The sequence below is a fragment of the Rhincodon typus genome, chromosome 36 (genome assembly GCF_021869965.1).
Source record: "Rhincodon typus isolate 14 chromosome 36, sRhiTyp1.1, whole genome shotgun sequence".
In the NCBI taxonomy this organism is placed as follows: domain Eukaryota; kingdom Metazoa; phylum Chordata; class Chondrichthyes; order Orectolobiformes; family Rhincodontidae; genus Rhincodon; species Rhincodon typus.
The window spans coordinates 15,575,327-15,598,253 of record NC_063367.1 but is presented as its reverse complement, the minus strand read 5'-3'; the positions used below and the strand labels follow the sequence as shown (position 1 = coordinate 15,598,253).

Below are 22,927 nucleotides of genomic sequence, written 5' to 3'. Positions count from 1 at the left end.
CAGTTGAGAGGGATCTGGGATGTTACTTGTATCCTTTCTAGTGAAGACTGATGCGAACCCTGTTCAACTTTCTTGTCATCTCTTTATTTTTCATGATTAATTCTGCAATCTCACTTTCTATGGGATCAACATCCACTTTGTTAATTCCTTTCTTCTTGAAGTAGTCATAGAAACTCTTACTATCTGTTTTTATATATCTGGCTCGTTTACCCTTGGTTCTCTAATTTATCCCACTTTCTCATATTGTTGTTTCTTTAAAATCCAATCTTCTGACCAGCCACCTGTCTCTGCAAGATGATATGCTTTTTCTTTCAGTTTGATGCTTTTTTGGCATTTCTCGTTAAACATGGATGATAGAACTTTGCTAAGTCATTGAAGTGTATATATTATGTTCATTCTGAAATATCCTATTAAATGCAGAGTGGCATGGGTTCTATTCCTGCACGGGCTGAGGTTACCATGAAGGACTCTCCTTCTCAATCTCTCCCCTTGCCTGAGGCATGCTGACCCACAGGTTAAACTGCCATCAGTCATCTCTCTCTAGTGAGAGGGCACCCCTGTGGTCTGGTGGGTCTATGATGGCTTTTTATTGACCTAACCTTTGACCTCAATTCACTTTGCCCAGCTCTGCCTTAATGTCCTCATAAGTCCCCTTATTTAAATTTAAGTAGATAGTTTCGGATCCACTCCTCTCTCCCTCGAATTGAATATAAACTTCAATCATATTTTGCTGCTTCATAGGAGCATGTTCACTATGAGATATTTAATTAGTCCCAATTCGTCGCACAATACCAGGTCAAGTGTAGTCCTTCATCAAACCTACAACTATCCTGAAAACATTCTAACTACTCCCCTTCTAGGTTACTTTTGCTCATCAGATTTGTCCATTTTCTATGTAGATTAAAATCTCCCCTGGTTGTTGCTGCATCTTTTTGTTAAGCTATCATAATTTCTTCCTCTAAGCTCCAACCTACCATGTGGTTACTGTTATGAGCCTGTACACCACTCCCACAAGTGACTTCCCACTTTTATCATTTCTGCTTTCACAATTTCCAAACTGTTTCCACTTTTTGGTTTTATGAACCTAGGTCATTCTTCTGTATTATGCTAAACACTCATTAACTAACCCTCCACCTTTTCCTGGTTTCCCACCGTTTCTAGATGTCCAGTTCCATTCAAAATTCAGGTCCCAGTTCTGTAGCCAAGTCTCTGTAATAGCTGTGGTACTTTGCTTCTCTTCCATATCCTAAGATTTGACTCCATGGGCCATAGGCATTCTCAATTTAACTTCTATAACTTTTTGGGAACACCATGCGGTGCATTTAACAAATAAACTGTTCTGGTTTCACATGGGGATACACCATGATGTCTTAAATGCTCTTCAAAGATATTATTTTCTGGATAAATTAATGAGGCAAGGGAAAAAAAAAGTCTTGGTTTGTTTTCTTTCCTGTCTGGTCCTCTGCATTAGGTTGGTTATTGGTTGGTGAAGAGGCCAGTGGAGACTTCCAGGAGTGACCCCCAACACACAGTGAGATTATATAACAGTGATGCTCTTTGACTGTCTCTCTCTCTCTCTCTCTCTCTCTCTATCTCTCTATCTCTCTATAACTGACCCCTTGTCGCCAGCACAATTACAAAAGCAGCCCCACTGCTGCCATAGTCACGAGCTGCAGGAATGCTGCATGAATTCCAAACTAACAAAAACCTGGATCCCTGCTGTTTAAGTTTCTCACAAGAATGCCTGGCTTTACTCCTCCTTTCTGTCTTCAACTTCTCATGACTTCCTCACTTGCTATAACCACTTCCACTTCAATTCCCCATTCCCCAAGGTGCATGAGTCAATAGATTTATTGCTGAAATATATCGACCACTGTGAAAACACAGTTTGTCTTGATTTCCAGTTTGGTTTCAGCGTAAATGATGCCTAAAATGTTAACTCCCAACACTTCTGAAAAGTTTTTCTATTTTAATGTCTTTTATCTGCTTCAAAGTACAGAGGAAATATTTCAGTTGACACACTTGTTTAAGGAAATGTTACTGTTCTCTTTAATTAATATTTTTTTGTCTGATAGAACCAAAGCTGAATGTAGTGCAAAGTTTATTTTAAAATGTTGTTACTCCAATGTGCGTCTTAACATACTTGTTCTCTGTCCCTTTTTGTTCACTTGCTCTGTGCTTTCCCTCCATTTCTCCCTCTTTTATCTCCTTTTCTTGCTCTTTCCTCGACTTTTTCCCCTTTTTTCCCTCCACTCTTTCACTCCTTTTCTCCACTCCTTTTCTCGGTCTTTCCCTTCTTTTCTCAGTCTTTCTCTCCTTTTCTCCAATCTTTTTCTTGCGCTTTCCCTTATTTTCTTTCCCTCCTTTTCCCACTCTTTCCCTCCAAGCCTTCCTTCCTTTTTCCCTCCACTCTTTCCCACCTTTTCTCCCCTCCCTTTACTCGCTCATTCCCTCCACTCCTTCCTCCTTCCATGCTTTCCCATTTCTCATTCTTTCCTTCCTTTTCTCATTCTTTCCCACCTTTCTCCGCTGTTTCCCTTTTTCTCTTCCCTTTCCATCATCCTATCTGCCATTTCCCTCCTTTCTCTCAACTTTACCTTCAGTCAGCACTAACAATGTGCCAATTATTAATTTTGTGTTTTGTCCTTACACGACATTGCATGCCTTGCGGTCATTCCCTTAACATGCAGAGCACTGTATGCCGTGTGGTTGCAATTCATTTGTTTCTAATGAATCAGATCCATAATGAATCATTTTGTCATTGCACTGCATATTTATGATCTACAATTCAGCTGGCACATTTGGCTTGGTTGTTCATTGAGCCACGGGGACTGCATCAGATAATTCGGTGAATCATTGCGGTCCATGGTGAATTAAAAGTCACGGAAAATTTTGTGATCATCAGTTTGGAAACGGGTGATCTTTGGGTCCTGAAGAGTTTGCGAAAAGTATTTAATGATTTTAGGAAGGTCTGCAAATGCATGCGTGAAGTAATTTGATGCTCCTAAAGTAATAATGACCACAGACAGGGGCCTTAATCCCTTTCTTTGAACCCTTGAGACCTCCAATTGTTCTTTTCCCAGGTTTATAATCATGAACGGGTTTAGATTCAGCAATGTTCCTAGTACTGAATTAATCACTCATAAAGTTACAATAAAAGAAAAGGTAAAGATACCATAGTCCCATTGGGCTGCTATCTCATTATAGAGAGGGATGACTGGTGGTGGTTTGACCTGAGGGTCACCATGCCTCAGGCGAGGGGAATGGTTGAGATGGAGAATCCTTCATGGTAACCATAGCATGTAGTTGGCATCTCTCTGCATTGCAAACCAGCCATCCAGCCAATAAGCTAACTGCCTCCTAAAGTGTTCTGGGGACCTGGGTTCAAATCCTGCCATGGCAGATGATGGAATTTGAATTCAATAAATGTCTGGAATTAAAGAGTCTAACGATGACCATGAATCCATTATCAAAGGTCGGAAAAACCAATCTGATTCACTAATGTCCTTTGGGGAAGGGAACTGCCATCTTTACCTGGTCTGGCCTCCATGTGACTCCACACCCACAGCAATGTGGCTGATTCTTTATTGACCTCTGGGCAATTAGGGATGGGCAATAAATGTTGGCCTAGCCAGTGATGCCCTCATCCTGTTTTTAAAAAAAAGGTAAAGTTATGGCATCACTGCCATGGAAATGGAAGAATAAATGGCGACCTTATTGAAGTATTTTAACGTACTTAAAGTATTTGAGAGGTTAGATGGAGAGAAGTGATTTCCTCTGTTGGCGTTATCCAGAATATATCCATAAGTTTAGGATTTGTTGTATATACAAGTACATGTATGAATTGGGAGTAGGCCATTTGGCCCCTCGAGCCTGTTGCCCTATTTGATAAAATCATGGCTAATCTGATTGTGGCCTAGATTCCACTTTCCTGCCTACACCTGATGGCCCACTGCTGCCTTATCAATTGTACACATGAAGTGTAGCCTCTGTTCTAAGTTTACAGGAAAGATTCACTGAGATGTGTAAAGGATGAGTTAGATTTGAGGAACTTCTTAAGCAGTTAAAGTGAAGATCTGGTAGAGATTTGATGAGGGGATTTCCAAAGGTAACAAGGGGAAAAAAATTACCTCTGATAAGTTTGACTGTGAAAGCTACAGGTTCAAGTCTCACTGCTAACAGCCCAGTGACCAGAGACCCAAAACCTTGTTTTGATATGGTGGTGAGATCTAGTTGGATGTTTGCCAGTTGGCCTTTATCTCAAAGAGACTGGACTCCAAATAGGAGGAAGGTATGTCATGGTTAGCCAGAGCTATGGTTATTGAAGTATTATGGCCAGTCCTGGCCTGGAAAAAGGCAGGGAGCAGGAAGGGCAGTCAGAGATAGACTGAAACCAGCATGTTTCTGAGGCAGCAGGAAGCAACCAGAGTGAGAATTCAGCAAAGAGGACTACAATGTTTCTCTTGTATTTCTCACCCCGAGTCACAGTTGCTTTTCTTACTGGTGCCAGGGCAGCGATAGTGTGTTCGTCTCAACTATCTTCAGCTGCTTCCTCAATGATCTTCCCTCCATCATAAGGTCAGAGGTGAGAAGTTTGCTAATGATTGCACAATGTTCAGCATCATTTGCGACTTTCCAGATATTGATTCACTCAATGCCGGTGTACAGGAAGGGCTTGACAATATTTGGGTTTGGCTTGATAAGTGTTAAGTGATATTTGTGCCATTCAAAGACCAAATCCAACCAGAGAGAGACCAGTCATTGTCCCTTAACATTCAGTGGCATTATCATCACTGAATCCCCCACCGTCAACATCCTGGAGGTTAACATTGACCAGAAACTGAACTGGATCAACCATATAAATACCAAGAACACTGGAGAAGCTCAACAGGTTTGGCAGCATCTGTGGAGAGAGAGAAACAGAGTTAGCATTTCGAATCTGGTATGACTTCTGATGAAAAATCCTACCAATCTCGAATTGTTAACTCTGTTTCTGAAGAAGAATCATGTTGGATTGGGAACGTTAACTCTGTTTCCTGTCTGACACTCGCACTTGCCAGTAAGACCACGTGAGATCAATCAGGATGGCTGAATTCATTTATTTCCCGTTCCATCCCCACAACTGTTGCTCACCATGAGCTGGATGATCTCCCACACTGGTGGTGAACTGGACCCAGAGTTAGTCAGGTCAGTATTTTAACCATTTTCACTCAGAGGGTGGTGCGTGTATGGAATGAGCTGCCAGAGGAGGTGGTGGAGGCTGGTACAATTACAACATTTAAAAGGCATCTAAAGGCATTTGGTACGCTGCCTTTCCTGGCCAGTGCATTGAGTATAGGAGTTGGGAGGTCATGTTGCGGCTGTACAGGACATTGGTTAGGCCACTCTTGGAATACTGCATGCAATTCTGGTCTCCCTGCTATAGGGTGGATGTTGTGAAACGTGAAAGGATTCACAAAAGATTGACAAGGATGTTGGCAAGATTGGATGGTTTGAGCAATAGGGAGAGGCTGAATAGACTGGAGATATTTTCCCTGGAGCATTGGAGGCTAAAGGGTGATCTTATAGAGATTTGTAAAATCATGAGGAGCCTGGATAGGGTGAGGAGACAAGGGCATTTTCCTCAGGGTGGGGGAGTCCAAAACTAGAGGGCATAGGTTTAAGGTGAGAGGGGAAAGATTTAAAGGAGACTTAAGGGGCTACTTTTTCACACAGAGGGTGGTGTGGGTATGGAACGAGCTGCCAGGGGAAATGGTGGACACTGGTACAATTACAGTATTTAAAAGGCATCTGCATGGGTACTGTATGTGAATAGGAAGGGTTTCGAGGGATATGGGCCAAATGCTGGCAAATGGGACTTGAATAATTTAGAATATCTGGTCAGCATGGATGAGTTGAACCGAATGGTCTGTTTCCATGCTGTACAACTCTATGACTCTATGGTTCACAAATATCCTTAAGGGAAGGAAATGCCATCCTTACTTGGTGTGGCCTACATGTGACTTCAGACAGCAATGTGGTTGACACTTAACTGCCCTCTGGGCAATTAGGGATGGGCAATAAATGCTGGGCCAGCAAGCGATAGTCTCATCTGATGAATGAATAAGAACAAAAGGATGAATAGGAAGGGTTTAGAGGGATGTGGGCCAAATGCTGGCAAATGGAACTAGATTAATTTGGGATGTCTGGTCAGCATGGACAAGTTGGACTGGAGGGACTTGATATCAAACCAGCAGGGGGCATTGACCAGACAGTTCATTTTGCTAAAATCATACACTCACTTCAAGACCAAAAGTATTGGGCTCTGTGTTGTGTAGTCTTGCCCAATTTAACGGCACCCATTTTCTCCCACAGTATACTGAATGTAGCTCGGAGAATCAGAGGTTGGAACTGCTGGTCACTTCATTAAAGCAAGAAATTACAGAAAAGTAAGTTGAGTGAATCATCATACAATTTCCCTCCACCCCCTTCCCCAATCATTAAATTGAGTGTGTGCTGGGGTTTTTTTTTCCAGAAAAGGCTTTGTGATTGTGATTAGCGAGTGGATCGTGCTGTCCTCTTCTGATTTGAAAAGGGTGGATTTAAACAAAGACGATTACAAGTCATGGGGAAATGATATTTATTTTTTGCCAGTGGCCTGCTTTCGGAATGGTTTCTCATAATGTCAGTGAGTTAATCACTGTAATTCGATCTGGCTGACTTTTAAACTATCAGAATGAGGAGTTGTCTTTTGAACTGAGGAGGCTGAGGGAAGATTGAATTGAAGTTTATAAAATGACAAGGAGTCTAGTCAGATTGGAGATGAGCATTCCATTTCCTCTTCTTTGAGGGTTCCACAACCAAACAAGATAGATTTTGGAGGAACTCAGCAGGTCTTCCAGCAGCTGTGGAGAGAAAACAGAGCTAACATTTTGTGTCTGGTGTGTTCTGAAGGAGGGTCACTGGACTCGAAACATTAACTCTGCTTTCTTTCTACAGCTGCTGGAAGATCTGCTCTCCAGCACTTTCTGGCCTCGTTTCAGATTTCCAGTGACCACAGTTTTTTTGTTTAATTAAAATTAGATTTAGATATAGGGTAAATGGATTCAAGTGAAAATTATTTAATCCAGAGGGTGGTAAAGGTATGGAACTCACTGCCTGAAAGAATGGCAGAGGCAGAAACCCTCAATATATTTAAGGAGCACTTGGAAAAGCCCTTGAAGTGACATAACCCACAGGGCTACAGACCAAGAGGTGGAAAATGGGATTCAGCCGATAACTCTTTGTTTTTCAGTACAGACATGATGGGTTGAAAGGCCTGCTCGCTTGCTCCCTGTGATTTTCTGTGGTACTTTCCCTATTCTTGAGTTTATTCCAATCCCGTACACTTGGAGTTGGATTATTGGGATTGACCTGGGTGAAGTGCATTCGGTTCAGACTGCTAATGATGTCCAGGAGTTGTATTTCTGGTGGCCAGCAGTTTGGGTTCCAGCCCTGAACTGTCCTGTGTCTGCCCTGTAACTCTGTAAAGATTTGGGTTTCCCTAGACCCTCCAGATTCTTAAAATTAATCTCAAAGAATAAAGAAAATTACAGCACAGGAACAGGCCCTTCTGCCCTCCAAGCCTGCGCCGATCCAGATCCTCTATCTAAACCTGTCACCTATTTTCCAAGGATCTGTATCCTTCTGCTCCCTGCCCATTCATGTATCTGTCTAGATACATCTTAAATGACGCTATCGTGCCCGCCTCTACCACCTCCGCTGGCAACGCGTTCCAGGGACTCACCACCCTCTGCGTAAAGAACTTTCCACGCATATCTCCCTTAAACTTTTCCCTTCTCACCTTGAAATCATGACCCCTAGTAATTGAGTACCCCACTCTGGGGATAAAAAATCTCCTGCTCAATGCTGTGAGCAAACACAAGAGAATAACCATAACGGCACAGAAATAAAATTTCCCTTTCAGTTTCTTGGCACCATTTCTTTGTCAAGAAAAACAGTGGAGATGGAGAGAATGGTAGTTTTAATGGGAGGTTACAAGATGTTGGTAGGGCCACATTTGAAGTACTATGTGCAGTTCTGGTTACCCTACCATAAAAAGGATATAATTAACTTAAAAAGAGTGCAGAAAAGATCTACTAGGATGCTACCTGGAATGGAAGTTTTGAGTTATAAGGAGAGTGTAGGGGACTAAGGGATGACCTTATAGAGATTTCCAAAACCATGAGACGTACAGATAAGGTAGATAGCCAGCAGCTTTTCCCCAGGATAGCGGACTCTAAAACCAGAGAGCATAGGTTTAAGGTGAGAGGGGAGAGATACTAAAGGGTCCAGAGGGACAATTTTTTCACACACACACAGGGTGGTGAGTGTCTGGAACAGGCTGTTAGAGGTAGTGGTGGAGGTGAGTACAATTTTGTCATTTAAGAAACATTTAGATGGGTAGGTGGAGGGGATAGGTAATGAGGGATATGGACCAAACACAGGCAAATGGGACTAGATTTAATTGTGAAAATTGGGCAGCATGGACAAGTTGGGCCGAAGGGTCTGTTTCCATGCTGTAGACTTCAATGCTCTGTGAAGTTGGAGCCATGAGGATATATAATGAAACCGTCAGGATTGCATCCAATCACAGTAGGTGACACTGTTCTAAGTAAACTACCAGACTGAGTGGATAAATTTTCAGGAGGAAGGGGAGACAGTATCCATTATCCAGCTTACTTACTATTGGTTAAATGTATAACAGATGTGATGTGAAGTAGAGGTATGGATATTTAATTGCCCAGTATTCAATTCTGAGAGTCTGGTCACTGATCTATGCTCATGGTGCTTGATTGGTTAAGCCTTGGTGTTACCTCAGAACCAAAGTTATCAGACAGCACAGAAACTGCTAGATGCTGAAACTGAGATCGGGTTAAGTGCAGACATTTTGTGTTTGTAGTGACATTTGAAGGCACAATAAATAAATCTGTTGTGTACTTAGAAACTGGTGTTCTATCTGCCTTGCAGTGATCTACAAGAACAAAAGGTTTAGGTGCAGGAGTAGGCCATTCAGCCTGCTGATCCTGCTCTACCTTTCAAGGGGATCTGATTTGATTGTGATCTTAACTCCACCGATCTGTCTGATCCCCAAAACCATTGACTCTCCTGTTGATTAAAGTCTAACTTAACCTTGATCCTGTTCAATGACCAGTCTTGACTGTTCTGCTGGGGAGAGATTTCCACACATTAACAAGTCTCCTAGGGAGAATATTACTTAAATGGGGAAAGACTGCAGAAAGCTGCAGCACCAAGGGATCTAGGGGTCCCTATGCATGAATCCCAATCACGATCATCTAAGTTCAGTGGGTAAAAGGGAAGGCAAATGAAATGTTGGTCTGTAATACAAAGGAAATGGAGTATAAAGTAAGTGGCACGATAGCTCAGTGGTTAGCACCACTGCCTCACAGCACCAGGGACCTGGGTTTGATTCCAGCCTTGAGCTGTGTGGAGTTTGCACGTTATCCCCGTGTCTGAGTGGGTTTCCTCCGGGTGCTCCGGTTTCCTCCCACAGTCCAAAGATGTGCAGGTTAGGGTGGATTGGCCATGGGAAATTGCCCATAGTGCCCAGGGATGTTTAGGTTGGGTGGGTAGACATGGGGAAATGTTGGGGTAGGGGAATGGGTCTGGGTGGGATTCTTTTCGGAGGGGCTGTGGACTTGTTGGGCCGAATGGCCTGTTTCCATACTGTAGGGATTCTATGAAAACTGGAGTGCTTCTGGGCACCTTTACAGCCTGTTTCTTCATTGTCACTGGGTCAGAATCCTGGAACTCCCTGCCTGACGGTTCTATGAGGAAATCTTCAGCGTGAGGAATACAATGAGAAGGTGGCACACTACTGACACCTTAAGGGCCGCTAGGGATGGGCAATAAATACCAGTGACTCCTACACTCCGGAATAAATATGCTAAACATCTTAGCAATAGTTTGTCGCCTTGGCTAAAGTATTGGGAGGACGCAGGTACATCTGAAGAAATAGCCATACCGCCCCAGAATTGTTTACTAACACTTTCTTAACCTCTTTATTGTGACTCCAGGGAGCAAGCATTAAGACAAATTGAGAGGCTCAGAAAGACTGAGAAGACTGAACTCGAAATTAAGATTTCATCATTGGAACTGAAGGTTTGTTAGTTAAAGGTTTCTCCCTACCTCTTGTTAAGTTTCTACGTGCTGTGATTTGTATTCTACCTTTGGCTCTGATATGGAAGTGCCAGCGTTGGACTGGGGTGGACAAGGTCAAAAATCACAGACTAGGTCCAGGAGCAAAAACAGAAGTTGCTGGAAAATCTCAGCAGGTCTGGCAGCATCTGTGAAGAAAAAGAATCAGAGTTAAAGTTTCGGGTCTGGTGACACTTCCTCAGAATGGACCTGAGACGTTAACTCTGATTTTTTCCTTCACAGATGCTGCCAGACCTGCTGAGCTTTTCCAGCAACTTCTGTTTTTTTGTTCCTGATTTACAGCATCCGCAGTTCTTTCAGTTTTTGCTAGGTCCGAGAGGTTTATTTGAAGATACAAGCTTTCAGAGTCTCAATCCTTCTTCAGGTGACAGTGAGAGAGGTGGCGTCGGTGGCAGAATTTATTAGCAAAAGATCAAAGGGTCATAGAATTGATGAGGTGTTGAACAAACCTAAGATGGCTGTTAAATCTTTAATCAGTTCAAAAGGATTAGTATGCATATTCCCCAATTTCTTTCAAGTCACTGCCCTGAGATATTCCCTCAGTATACTAAAGATGACACACCAGGTCAGACAATGCATTTTAGGTGTGAGGCCTTGTTTGACCTGGCGTGTGTCACCTTTAGTATACTGAGGGAACTGATAAAACCTTTAGTTATCTTGGGGCAGCGACTTGAAAGAAATTCAGGAATTTGCATATTAACACTATCTAACTGGTTAAAGATTTAACAGCCATCTTAGGTTTTGTTAAACACCACATCAGTTCTATGACCATTTGATCTTTTACTTATAAATTCTGTGTCTGATGCCACCCCTCTCACTGACACCTGAAAAAGGACTGAGACTCTGGAAGTTTGTGTCTTCAAATAAACCTGTTGGACTATAACCTGGTGTCGTGTGATTTTTGACCTTGTCTACCTCTGGCTCTGACATTACTGAAACACAAAAGGATTTGGTATCACAGGCTTCCAGTGTGAAATCTCTCTGAATTGGCCAATTGCTATGAACAGGCTTGTATATAATATATTAATAAATTAATTGCATATTAAGCTATATGGCCACAGGGCAATGGCAATTATAGCCAATGCTGATTCCCAGTCTTGCCACATCACTATCAGAATCTGGGATTTGTGATTCCAGGTAAAAAGACTTAATTGGTGGGTCCCATCAGCATTCTGCTTGGAGTGTCAATTTCCTGCTCAGGGGAGAAGCCTATTTGGGAAACAATGTAACTCACACTGGGTCCCCTAGGAGTCTTTAGATCTTTGAAGACTTCCAAATCTGGAATCTCTGCATATGTCCAAGTTGGGTCCTTTTTAATCAGTCTACCATTGATGCTCGTACTTCCACCTGTCTCGGACCTGAACTCTGAAATTTAGTTCTTAAATCCCTCTTCTTTTCCTCCTTTAAGACCTATCCACAAAACCTATCTGTGACCAAGCTACTGGTCACCTTTGTTAATACCTCCTTATGTGGGCCAATGTGAAATTGTGTTTCTGTGCAGCACCTGGATATTTTCCAGAGTTCCAAAGTCATTCTTTGCAGATAATGGCCCATCACTCTGATCACAGTCACTCTGTCCTTGTTGATGTTTTGCAGTTGGCCGAAGTGGAAGTTTTGGGAGAACTTCACCAACAAAAGGGACCGAATGAAGAATCCGAGAAGCACCAGAGGTAGGACAGAGAGTCATATCTGGTAACCCCCTGGGAGAGGGTCCAATGTTGCAGGAAATCCGGCAACCAATTTGTTCACAGCAAGATCCTGCAATGGGAATGTGAACAGATGAGAGTCTTTGCTGTTTCTGGTTGATGAATGAATGTTGACAAGGTCTGTTGGTGAAATTTTCTTCACAAAAGTGCCCAGCATCTTTTACACCCACCAGACAGCATAGAGGAGACCTCAGTTTGATATTTCATCCATGCAACAGTATTTCTGACAGTGTAGCACTCCCTCCAGTACTGCATTGGAGTGTCAGCCGATGGGAGATGATAGTCTTGATTGATTGTTGTGTTTTCTGAGTCACTACGATTGGTTCATTTTTAAACCTCTGTCTTACCTAATGTTTATTATATTCTTCCTTAGTTGTGTCTTTTTATTTTCCTTGATTTTATTTGTTATCTCTCTCTCCATCCTTTCTTGGTTCTTTCATAATTAACATAGACAAGGCGTGGCCTAGTGGTATTATCGCTGGACTGTTAATCCAGAGACCTGTGTTTGAATCCCACCACGGCAGATGGTTGAAATTTGAATTCACTTTAAATAAAACTGGAATTATGAGTCTAGTGATGACAATGAATTGTTGGAAAAACCCATCTAGTTCACTAATGTCCTTTAGGGAAGGAAACTGCCATCCTTACCTGGTCTGGCCTACATGTGACTCCAGACCCACAGCGATGTGGTTGTCTCTTAACTGTCCTCTGGGCAATTAGGGATGGGCAGTAAATACTGCCCTAGCCAGCAATCATGAATGAACAAATGGGGGACAAAAACCTTCTTATTCCTGGAGTCGCTTGCAGCTTTCTTTAGTTTTTCTCACTCCAATTCTCCCACTGCAACACTTTCTCCTACTTTCACTCCTGACGTTATTGCACTCGGATCTACAGAGCTAGGTTTGAACCCGTGACCTCTGAACCAATAACTGATCCATGATACACAATTTGCTCCAATTGTAGTGGAAAAAGAATGGACTGTTCTTGGCTTGATAAAACCAAAATATCCACCTTAGAATCCCTACAGTGTGGAAGCAGGCCATTCAGCCCATTGAGTCACACCAACCCCTCCAAAGAGCATCCCACCCAGACCCACACCCTACACTCAACCCCGCATTTCCCATGGCTAATCCAAATAACCTGCACATCCCTGGACACTATGGGTAATTTAGCATGGTCAATGCACCTAAACTGTACATCTTTGGACTGTGGGAGGAAACCAGAGCACCCGGAAGAAACCCACACAGACACAGGGAGAACATGCAAACTCCACACAGAAAGTCGAGGGGGGAATCGAACACGGGTCCCTGGTGCTATGAGGCAGCAGTGCTAGCCACTGTGCCACCCCTTGGAGACAGATCACTTTTAGTTGGCATCTAGCAAGGCCAAATTTACTGCTAATGCTCACCACCCTGATAGAGTGGTGGCTTCTACAAGGCTACTTCGATGGGCATTTTACCTGGCACTTTCAACTCAGGTCCCAGTTCAGTCTAGCCTTCAGTGTACTGTACTGTACTGCGTTGTTTGGAGTACCTTCTTTCAACGGACACTTACACCAATGTCCTATGCATGTTCTCAGGTGAATGCAAAAAATCCTGAGGCGCTGTTTGAAAAACAGTGGAGTTCTCCTCGGTGTTCTGGCCAATGTTTCTCTCTCAACCGTCATAACCTGATCTTGCCTCATGGCCACTGAGCATGGACTGTAAAATCCTTCCAAAGTCACAAATTGGTTGCAATGTGCTTTGAATTCCCCTCTGGACGAGGTATTATAGAGGTTTGTCCTTGATGGAATTGAGCTGATTGTGGGAAGTGGAATTATGTGGAGGCTGGATTAGGAACAACTGTGTGGTTCCCTTTTCTAATTTAGCATTTCCATGATGATAATCATGATTAGTTTTTGCTGTCATGAGATTTGAACTCCAGATTGCTCATCCAACCTTCCCTAACTGTTATGTCTGTGGAAATCCCAAAAAATTACACACATTGAGGTCTTGTAGCATAGTTCCTAGTATTCCTGCTTCAAAGTCTGACGTTTGGGCTTCAAGTCTCAATCCAGGGTTTGAATGCCAAGATAACACAGCGTGGAGCTGGAGGAACACAGCAGGTCAGGCAACATCAGAGGAGCAGGAAAGTTGATGTTTCGGGTCGGGACCCTTTTATCCTTCTATAGGATGTGGCCATTGCTGCCAAGTCCAGCATTTGTTGTCCATCCCTAAATGCCCTTGAACTGAATGGCTTCCTCAAGCATCTCAAGATGCTTTTAAGAGTCAACCACATTACTGTGGGTCGGGACACCCAAGCAGGCCAGGTAAGGACTGCAGTACCTTCTCTGAAGGATGTGAGTGAATCTGATGGGTTTTTAGGATTAGTTTCCCATTCCAGGAATTTAAATTTCGCCAACTGCCGCTCTGGGATTTGAACCTGTGTCCCCAAGCCATCAACCTGGGTCTTCCCATTATCAGTCCAGTGCTTCTGTCCCTACATGTTATGGATGAGACCAATTCCCCTCAAAATACTAAGATGATAATCTGGACCCTAACTTTTTCTTATTTTAGAAGTAAATGTAAGGCGTTGCATTACAGATGCAATTTCATTGATCAAACCACCAGATTTAAAGCAAAACACGCTTTATTCATTAACTATAGTTAAAATACAGCAAAAGAAAAGAGGAGTTGGAATAACTTAACTCTATTGGAAAACTTAACCGAACAATAGATACAGTAACTATTACTAATTAACTGTTCCCAAACAATAACATCCCTCAGCAAAAGGCAAATTCAGAAAAACAGTTTGTCTCACATGCAACTATAGCAGCAGGAGGAAAACCCCCAGCTTTTGGCTGTAACTGGGAGAGGGGAAAAGAGTAGCTTCCATGTGTTCAGCACCCTTGGTTCTGTGGGAGCCTGAGCACACCCACTCAGGCTGCTTCTATTGTTCCAACTTTTAAAACAAAAACCCAAGGACTCTTGGATAGCCAGGTGTAAAGCTGGATGAACACAGCAGGCCAAGCAGCATCAAAGGAGCAGGAAAGCTGACGTTTCGGGTCTAGACCCTTCTTCAGAAATGGAGGAGGGGGAGGGGGTTCTGAAATAAATAGGAAGAAAGGGGGAGGCGGATGGAAGATGGATAAAGGAGCAGGTAGGTGGAGAGGAGACCGACAGGTCAAAGAGGCGGGGATAGAGCCAGTAAAGGTGAGCCAGCTCTACACCTCCCCCCAAGGACTCTCAAGCTGTTTACTCTAGTGGCTCTGGTAGATTGCTTGGTACCTCTGCCTTAAAACCTCTCTTCAAAAAACCCCAGGATAAAAAAATACATCTCTTAAAGCCACAGTATGGTCACACTACATCACTATGTACTCAACCTGTTTGGTCACGGAGCATCCTAACACAAGCCAGCGGCAAAAGGTACAAGCCAGATGCATTCTTGGTCAGTCATGAGATGAAAATATTGTTGGAGCCTCTATATTCTCACTATCCATTGCCCCAGTTTGCAACATGTAGGCAGAAGTGAACACAGATTCCCCCTGAACTGTAACACATGCAATTAGGCACATTAAAGGTGCTTCCCTTTTAAATAAGCAGATTCAAGTTTCAATTAGAGTGATGTGAAGAGGAGTTGGATGCAAGAATATTTGTCTGGTAATGTCGCTGGCTGTAGTTCTTATTGCTTAGGCCTGCAGAAACTATTAATGCCTCCTTTTCTTCTGTTGCAGTTCTCCCATTCGGAAGTGTGCTCGTTGTGATTCCTTTATGGAAGAAATGAGCTCCAAATTGCAAGGTACAGTTCACTGTGTTGTTGTGGTCTCCTTGTGTGATTTATCCCCTGGGTAGTAATTTCTTACTATTGCCCCTTCTTCCCCAGAATGAGGTCGGCTGAAGGACGAACAGTTCAGCCAATGAGAGATGATAGTGGCGCTTGATTGTTGAGGCTCCTGAGTCACTGCTATTGGTTTATTTTTAAATCTCTGTCTTACCTAATGTTTGTTATATTCTTTCTTAGTTGTGTCTTCTTATTTTCCTTGATTTTATTTGTCATCTCTGTCTTCCTCTTTTTTTGGTTCTTTCATTATTAACCACCTCTCTTATTCCTGATGTCTCTTGCATCACTCGTTGTATTCTCACTCCAACTCTCCCACAACAATGCTTTCTCTTTCTTTCACTCATTTCTCCATTGCTCAGATCGCTTTTGCTGATCATTGTTTCTTTTGGTTGCCCCCTCCTTCCTGCTTTCTTTCAATTCTTAAATTTATTGGCTACTTCCTTCTCTTTCACTGTCGAAGCTAATTTCCGTCCTGTCACGCTCTCAATAGTTCTTGTTACTGGGTGCCTCTGTCATGAATTTTTTTTTAATATGTTGTAGTAGCTGAGTAAGAGGCCAAAGATATGATGTGAGGACATGTACCTTCCGCAGTGCACTGTAGAGCGTTCATTTTTTTAAGCTCATTCATGGGATGAGGGCATCTCTGGTTAGACCAGTCCATCCCGAATTTCCCAGAGGGTGGTTAAAAGTCAACCACATTGCTGTGGGTCTGGAGTCACATGGAGGCCAGACCAGGTAGGGATGGCAGTTTCCTTTCCTAAAGGACAATAGTGAACCAGATGGGTTTTTCCCAACAATCAGCATTGGACTCTTTCAGATTTTATTGAAATCAAATTCCACCATCTGCCATGGCAGGATTTGAACCCAGGTCCCTGTAACATTGCCTGGATTAACAGTCCAGTGATAATAACACTAGGCCATTGCCTCCCCAGGTTATCTACCCTGCTGGTGTACATTTTAGCTCTCTCAGCAATGCAGAGATGACATTGGTTCATATGGAATCATACCGTACAGAAAAGACCCTTTGGCCCATCGAGTCTGTACTGCCAAAATCTATATTATTCTCATTTCCAGGCTATGTGTGTAACAGCTTTTATCCACAGGGTTCACAATGTCTGCACCATGCTACCACTCTCCCTTCTGGCTCTCTACAACTTTGGTTGCTTTTGTCGCAGTCTACCCCAATCAAGCACAGTGAGCATCAATTGTAAACAGACTCATGTAATCAAGGGTAGAATCATTGAACTGGGAGGTGTGGCACAGTGGTAGTGTTCGTACTTTGAGTCAAGAAGCCCAGGTTCAAGTCCCACCTGGTCCAGAGGTGTGTCATGTCATCTCTGAACAGGTTGTTTAGTAAAATATGTTAAACACGGCAGTGAAGAAACACCTCACACAAATTGGATGCCACAGTTCCTACACAAAACAGCGATTGCACCTGAAAAGTATACCATTGTCTACAAAGCTCTTTGGGATATTCTAAGGTTATGAAAGTTGCAATACAAGTGCAAGTCCCTTCTCTCCCTTTGATTTGCTAGTTTTTCTTTCGCTTAGAAATCTTCTTAACGGTAAAGATTTGCTGGCTGATATATGTGTGATGCAGTCAAAGATGTGAACATTGAGGCACCATGAGTTAATTTTTGTGCAGGTATGTTTAATTTGGCAGGGTTTGCATTACTGTCAATCTAGCAGGATGACCTTTATATATTTAACAGAGAGACATAAAATTAATGTGAGGCCAGGAGGATGCTATTTAACCCAGTCGATTCCATATTTCTAGTCTGTGTTTTTTTAAAAATTTATTGTAATAATGCTCTTAAGAAATGAATTGAATGCTCAATTGCTATAGGCGCTATATGGATGTCAGTCATTGCTACATAGAGCCTAGAGCTGTCAACACCAGGCGAATGAATGTTTAATCATGAGTTGTCTATCTGAGGTGCTGTTCCCTAGAAGTTAAACACAGTTACCAGTGAGAATCTAATCTGTGGCATGAGCGATTTATAACTGAGATCTGCTGGCCCTGTTATGGGGGCAAATGATTGTTCAGCGCTAATATCCAGTAGGAAGTGTGCACTTTCACCTACAGTCTACATTCTGGGTGCACACCACTTGCAGCCAGGGTAGGAATGTGTCATGTTGTTGTTTTTTGCTGTTTAGATTACAGTGCCAGGAACAGCGAGCTCCAGGCACAGCGGGAAACGACCCTGAAATCACTGAATGAGGTGCAGGTCCTCACCAAGGTAGGTGGAACTCCATTGTAACTCCTCACTGGAAATCTCCACATGGGTTAAAATGGTCCTGCTTGTATGTAAGTGCAAGGAACCATCAAGAGAAACCTGCAGCTACAGCTTGACAGGCAGTGGACTTGCTCCCGTTTAGAAGACTCTGACCTCTTTCCTCCATTGTCTACTCCTACAGCCCTCACAGTCCTGCCTTGCCCGTTCCTTTACTAATCCTAAGGGTATTGTGGGTCTCCCTACAGCACAGGGACTGCAGCTGTTCAAGAAGGCAGCTCACCACCACTGGGCGACACGGGGCTCAGTGCCTCACAGTGCCTGGCACCGAGGTTTAATTCCACCCTCAGTCTGTGTGGAGTTTGCACGTTATCCCTGTGTGTGCTCTGGTTTCCTCCCACAGTCCAAAAATGTGCAGGTTATGTTGGATTGGCCATGCTAAATTACCCGTAGTGTCCAGGGATGTGCAGCCTAGGTGGGTTAGCCACGGGGAACGTGGGGTTACAGGGATAGGGTCGGGGGTTACGTCTGGAGGGTCAATGTGGACTTGATGGGCCGAATGGCCTGCTTTCCCATTGTAGGGATTCTATTACCTTCTGAAGGGCAACCTTTCAAGGGTAACCAGGGATGGGCAATAAATGCTGACCGAGCCAGTGATGCCCACATCCCACAAGTGAGTGAAAGAAACTGCCCATTGTTGCTCTCAGTGCCAGCGGTGGCAATATCGTCAGCCAAGGAGGCTTCAGGTACATCTGAATGAGGGAGTTCAATGCTGGCAATGGTAGCACACATTCATCTGTGTTTTGGACTCCAAGTTTCAGATCCCCGTTTCTTCCGCTTGTCCTTCCTGTCATAAACACTAGACTTGAAAAGAACAGGAGCAAACTGAGCCAGACGTTATTAACAACGACCCCACTCTGCCTCTCTAACCGTCCAGTGGGACAACCTCTAGAGTATTTGTCTTTGATCAAGCCTTTGACTGCATCTCCTCCTTTGGTTTAATGTCAAAATTCTTTTCTGGTTGCATTCCTGTTAAGGTGGGACTTTTCCTACGTTCCATATAAAATGCAAATTGTGGTTCAGTCCCTTGGGTTTTGCTCTCTCTTAGCTGTTGTCATTTTAAGATCCTCTGTCCCATCTGAGCTAAAGTCGGGGATGTTGTAAAACTGACAGCAATTGAAATCTGAAGGAAGCTGCTTTGTGTCCCTGCACTGTTTTGCAATGAACATTTTCTTGATCAGATTAAAAGTGGCTTTAATGTGCATCTGCTTATATCTTCACACTTGTTCCAAAAGAGGGGATCAAAGTAATGAAAATGTTTGAGGCACTCATTAAAGAGCGACATGTGCTTTTGATCTTGTCAACACTCTGGCTTTTTCACTTGCAGTGAGCAATAGTGAGAATGAGCTGCCTTTGACTCAACATTATAGCGAGGTGGTTTTGTCCTGTGAGTGAGATCTCCTGATTAACTTTGAATTCCTGGGCCTATATAAATTAAAACCTGACCTTGGATATCCTGATCCTGCACTCTCAAGTGAATGGATGACAATTTTTCTCCACCTGCTGTTCTTCGAAACTCATGAGAAACTCCAGTAATTTTGTGAAGTTTCCTAGCCTCTGGAGGGGGTCCAGTCTGTCAGATGCTTAAGGCTGAATAATCAGATCAGATATGACCTTTCCCATGGTAGGCCTGCTGATTAGCCACTGCTGTTGCTCTTAAACTGCCTCTGTCCTTTCCACTGTTGCTCAGATAATCTTTGCTACTTCAATTCCACTTTTACCCCTTTAGGACGTGGAACATAGAACAGTACAAACAGGAACGGGCCCCTTGGTCCACAATGTTTTACCGAACATGACTCCAAATTAAACCAATTCTGTCTACCTGCCGTTAATCCATATCCCTCCATTCCTTGCATATTTATGTGTTTATCTAAAAGCCTCTTAAATGATCCTGTTGTATCTGCCTCCACTACCATCCCTGTGTTCCAGGTTCCTACCACTCTGTGTGAAAACCCTGCCCCTCGCATCTCCTTTGAACTTTCCCTGTCTCATCTACCATCTTCCAGAGAAAACAACCCAAGTTTTTCCAGCCTCTCCTTATAGTTCATACCCTCTAATCCAGGCAACATCCTGGTAAATCTCTTCAGCAACCCCTCCAAAGCCTCCGCATCCTTCCTGTAATGTGACGATCAGAATGGAACACCATACTCTAAGTGTGGCCCAACCAAAGTCTTATAAAGCTGCAATATGGCATCCTGACCCTTTACTCAGTGCCCCGAACAATAAAGGCAACTTTACCACCCTATCTACTTGTGTGGCCACTTTCAGGGAGGTATGGATTTGAACCCCAAGATCCCTCTGCTCAAGGAGCCTTTCTGAGCTGGAGACCCCACTTGCTCTAAAGGAGTTGGATGTCTCCATTTTCTTTCATCACGTGGAGAGTAACTACCAGAGAGAGACCTGGTATGTGCTGCTGGACGCCCTCTGGAAGAATGGGTTACAACAATCAGAGACACTTTGTGAATTATGCAACAAAGATTTAACCACTTATTTACAATAACACGACAAGACTGACCTTTGTGCAGTGGCTTTCACAACCTCAGGATGTGCCAGGGCAGCAAACTGGCAACTTTTCAAAGCGCAGTCACTCTTGAAATGTGAGGTGCACAGCAAGATCCCATAAGCAGCTTTGTGTTCTTTTTGTGTGAGATGCTTGAGGTATAAATTTTAGCCAAGACACTGAGGAGCTCTCCCTTGGTGCATTTCGAAATAGTGCCAGGGAATCTTTTATATCTACCTGAGAGGGCAGATGGAGCGCCTGATTCAGCATCTCATCTGTAAGACTACTCCTCTGACAATGCAGCACTTCCTTAGCTCCACACTGGATTCTTGCGCTCAGCTCCCTGGAGTGCAACATGATCTTCTGACTTAGAGGCATGTGTGCAACCAGTTTTTGCCAGTCATGACTGATGTACAACATAATTGCTTTCTTGTTTATTAAGTAGCAGGGACCCATCGCATTTTACAGTTAATGCCAATTAGCCTCAGAGGTAACAAATGAGGGAAGTGCTGGAGAAACTCAGCAGGGCTTATACAGCTAATGGTCGGGCCCTGGGGAGTGTTGCCAAACAAATAGACGTAGGGATGCAGGTGCATAGCTTCTAGAAAGTGGTGTCACAGGTAGACAGGATGGTGAAGATTGAGATTGGGATGTGTCTAGTCAGTGCGGACTGTTTCCCTGCTGTGTGACTCTAGGTCTGGCAGTATCTGTGGAGAGAGAAACAGAGTTAACGTTTGGAGTCCAGTGACCCATGTTCAGAACTGAAGGCTCACTGGATTCGAAATGTTAAGTCTGTCAGATGCTGCCAGAACCGCTGAGTTTCTCCAGCAACTTCTGCTCGTTTTAGATCTTCAGCATCTGCTGTTCTTTGTTTTATTTTAGAGCCAGAGGTACTGTTCAGACTTTGAGGTTGTGTCTGAGTGATGACCCTGTTACACCTCTGTCAGTGTGTTCTCAGTACAAAGAGCATGGCACCTGACTGTTCCAGTACCATTAGCAAAGGATTTAGCTACTCCTCTTACATGTCAAAGGGTTGTTATGGGGTGTTCAATGCTACTGCAAAATGCTCATCATAACAATCATAGTCATTTCATATTGGGATGCTTGAGAAGCAGCAACAGTAGGATTATATTGGTAATTAGACAGCATGTTTCATTGCTCCTGGGAGAGCAGAACTGATGTATGAAGAGAGACTGGGTTGGTTAGGATTATATTCACTGACATTTAGAATAATGAGGAGGGTCTCATAGAAACCTATAAAATGCCAATAAGATAAGACAAGGTAAACACAGGAAGGATGTTCCTGATGACTGGGGAGCCTAAAACCAGGCGTCACAGTCTAAGAATACTGGGTAGGCCATTTTAGACTGAGTGAGGAGAATTTTCTTCAATCAGAGAGTGGTGAGCCTGTGGAATTCTCTGCCACAGAAAGCAATTGAAGCTAAAACATCGAATACTTTGAAGAAGGAGTTAGATATAGTTCTTAGGGCCAAAGGGTTCAAAGGGTAAGGAGAGAAATTGGGAACAGGGTACTGTGCTGGCTGATCTTCCATGATTATATAGAATGGTGGAGCAATTTTGAAGGGCTGAATGGCCTACTCCTGCTCCTAGTTTCTATGCTCTTATGTTGTAGAGACTCTGATGTCAGACCATCAATGGAAGATGTTTGTACATTAACTGAACTTCTGGACGCATTGGGGGTGGTTTGATAATGGATTCACTCTGACAGCTATAATAATGTAGCCGAGACTTGTTATCGTAAATGAGGATGTTGACATTTCAGCCCTGTTTTGACCTGACTGATTCACTAATCAAACTGAAAATCAAATGGCATAAGTTTAACAGCGGTCATTTAGTTTAGTTATTGTGCAATGGCAGCATTGTGGTCAGGAAGAATGTTTACCACTCAGACATTTTCTGTTGCTGCTCTGTGACCTGCAGTGAATTTCAAACCCTTGTAATGGTTTCCCTCATCCTCATCACCTCACAGTGCCCCTCCCATCTCTCCTGGAGGACCCCCAAGGGCATTAGCTATCCTGCAGTGCTTGTCCTAAATGAGAATCCAAGTCTGCACCTACGGTGTGATTTGAGTGCAGACTATGTGACTGTAACATGCTAAGCTTGATCGTGTTCACCACCAACTTTCCCTATGTCTGGCTCTCCATTCCGAAACCTTCAGCCATCACTAACTTACGCCTCATCAATGTCCTGTACAGCTGCAACATGACCTCCCAACTCCTATACTCAATGCACTGACCAATAAAGTCAAGCATATCAAACACCTTCAGATGCCTTTTAAATGTTGTAATTGTACCAGCCTCCGCCACTTCCTCTGGCAGCTTATCCCATACATGCACCACCCTCTGCATGAAAAAGTTGCCTCTCAGGTCCCTTTTAAATCTTTCCCCTCT

General features: G+C 43.4%; 1 protein-coding gene across 1 annotated transcript in view; it reads left to right on the top strand.

Moving 5' to 3' along the window:
* The window catches only part of LOC109915831 (centrosomal protein of 290 kDa-like), an 88,430-nt gene that overhangs the window by 52,930 nt on the left and 12,573 nt on the right, over positions 1-22,927 (top strand). The window contains exons 9-13 of the mRNA XM_048617043.1: positions 6,355-6,428; positions 10,056-10,140; positions 11,794-11,867; positions 15,616-15,680; positions 17,880-17,962. Of these exons, the coding sequence (XP_048473000.1) occupies positions 6,355-6,428; positions 10,056-10,140; positions 11,794-11,867; positions 15,616-15,680; positions 17,880-17,962 (381 nt within the window). The remainder of the gene's footprint in view (positions 1-6,354; positions 6,429-10,055; positions 10,141-11,793; positions 11,868-15,615; positions 15,681-17,879; positions 17,963-22,927) is intronic.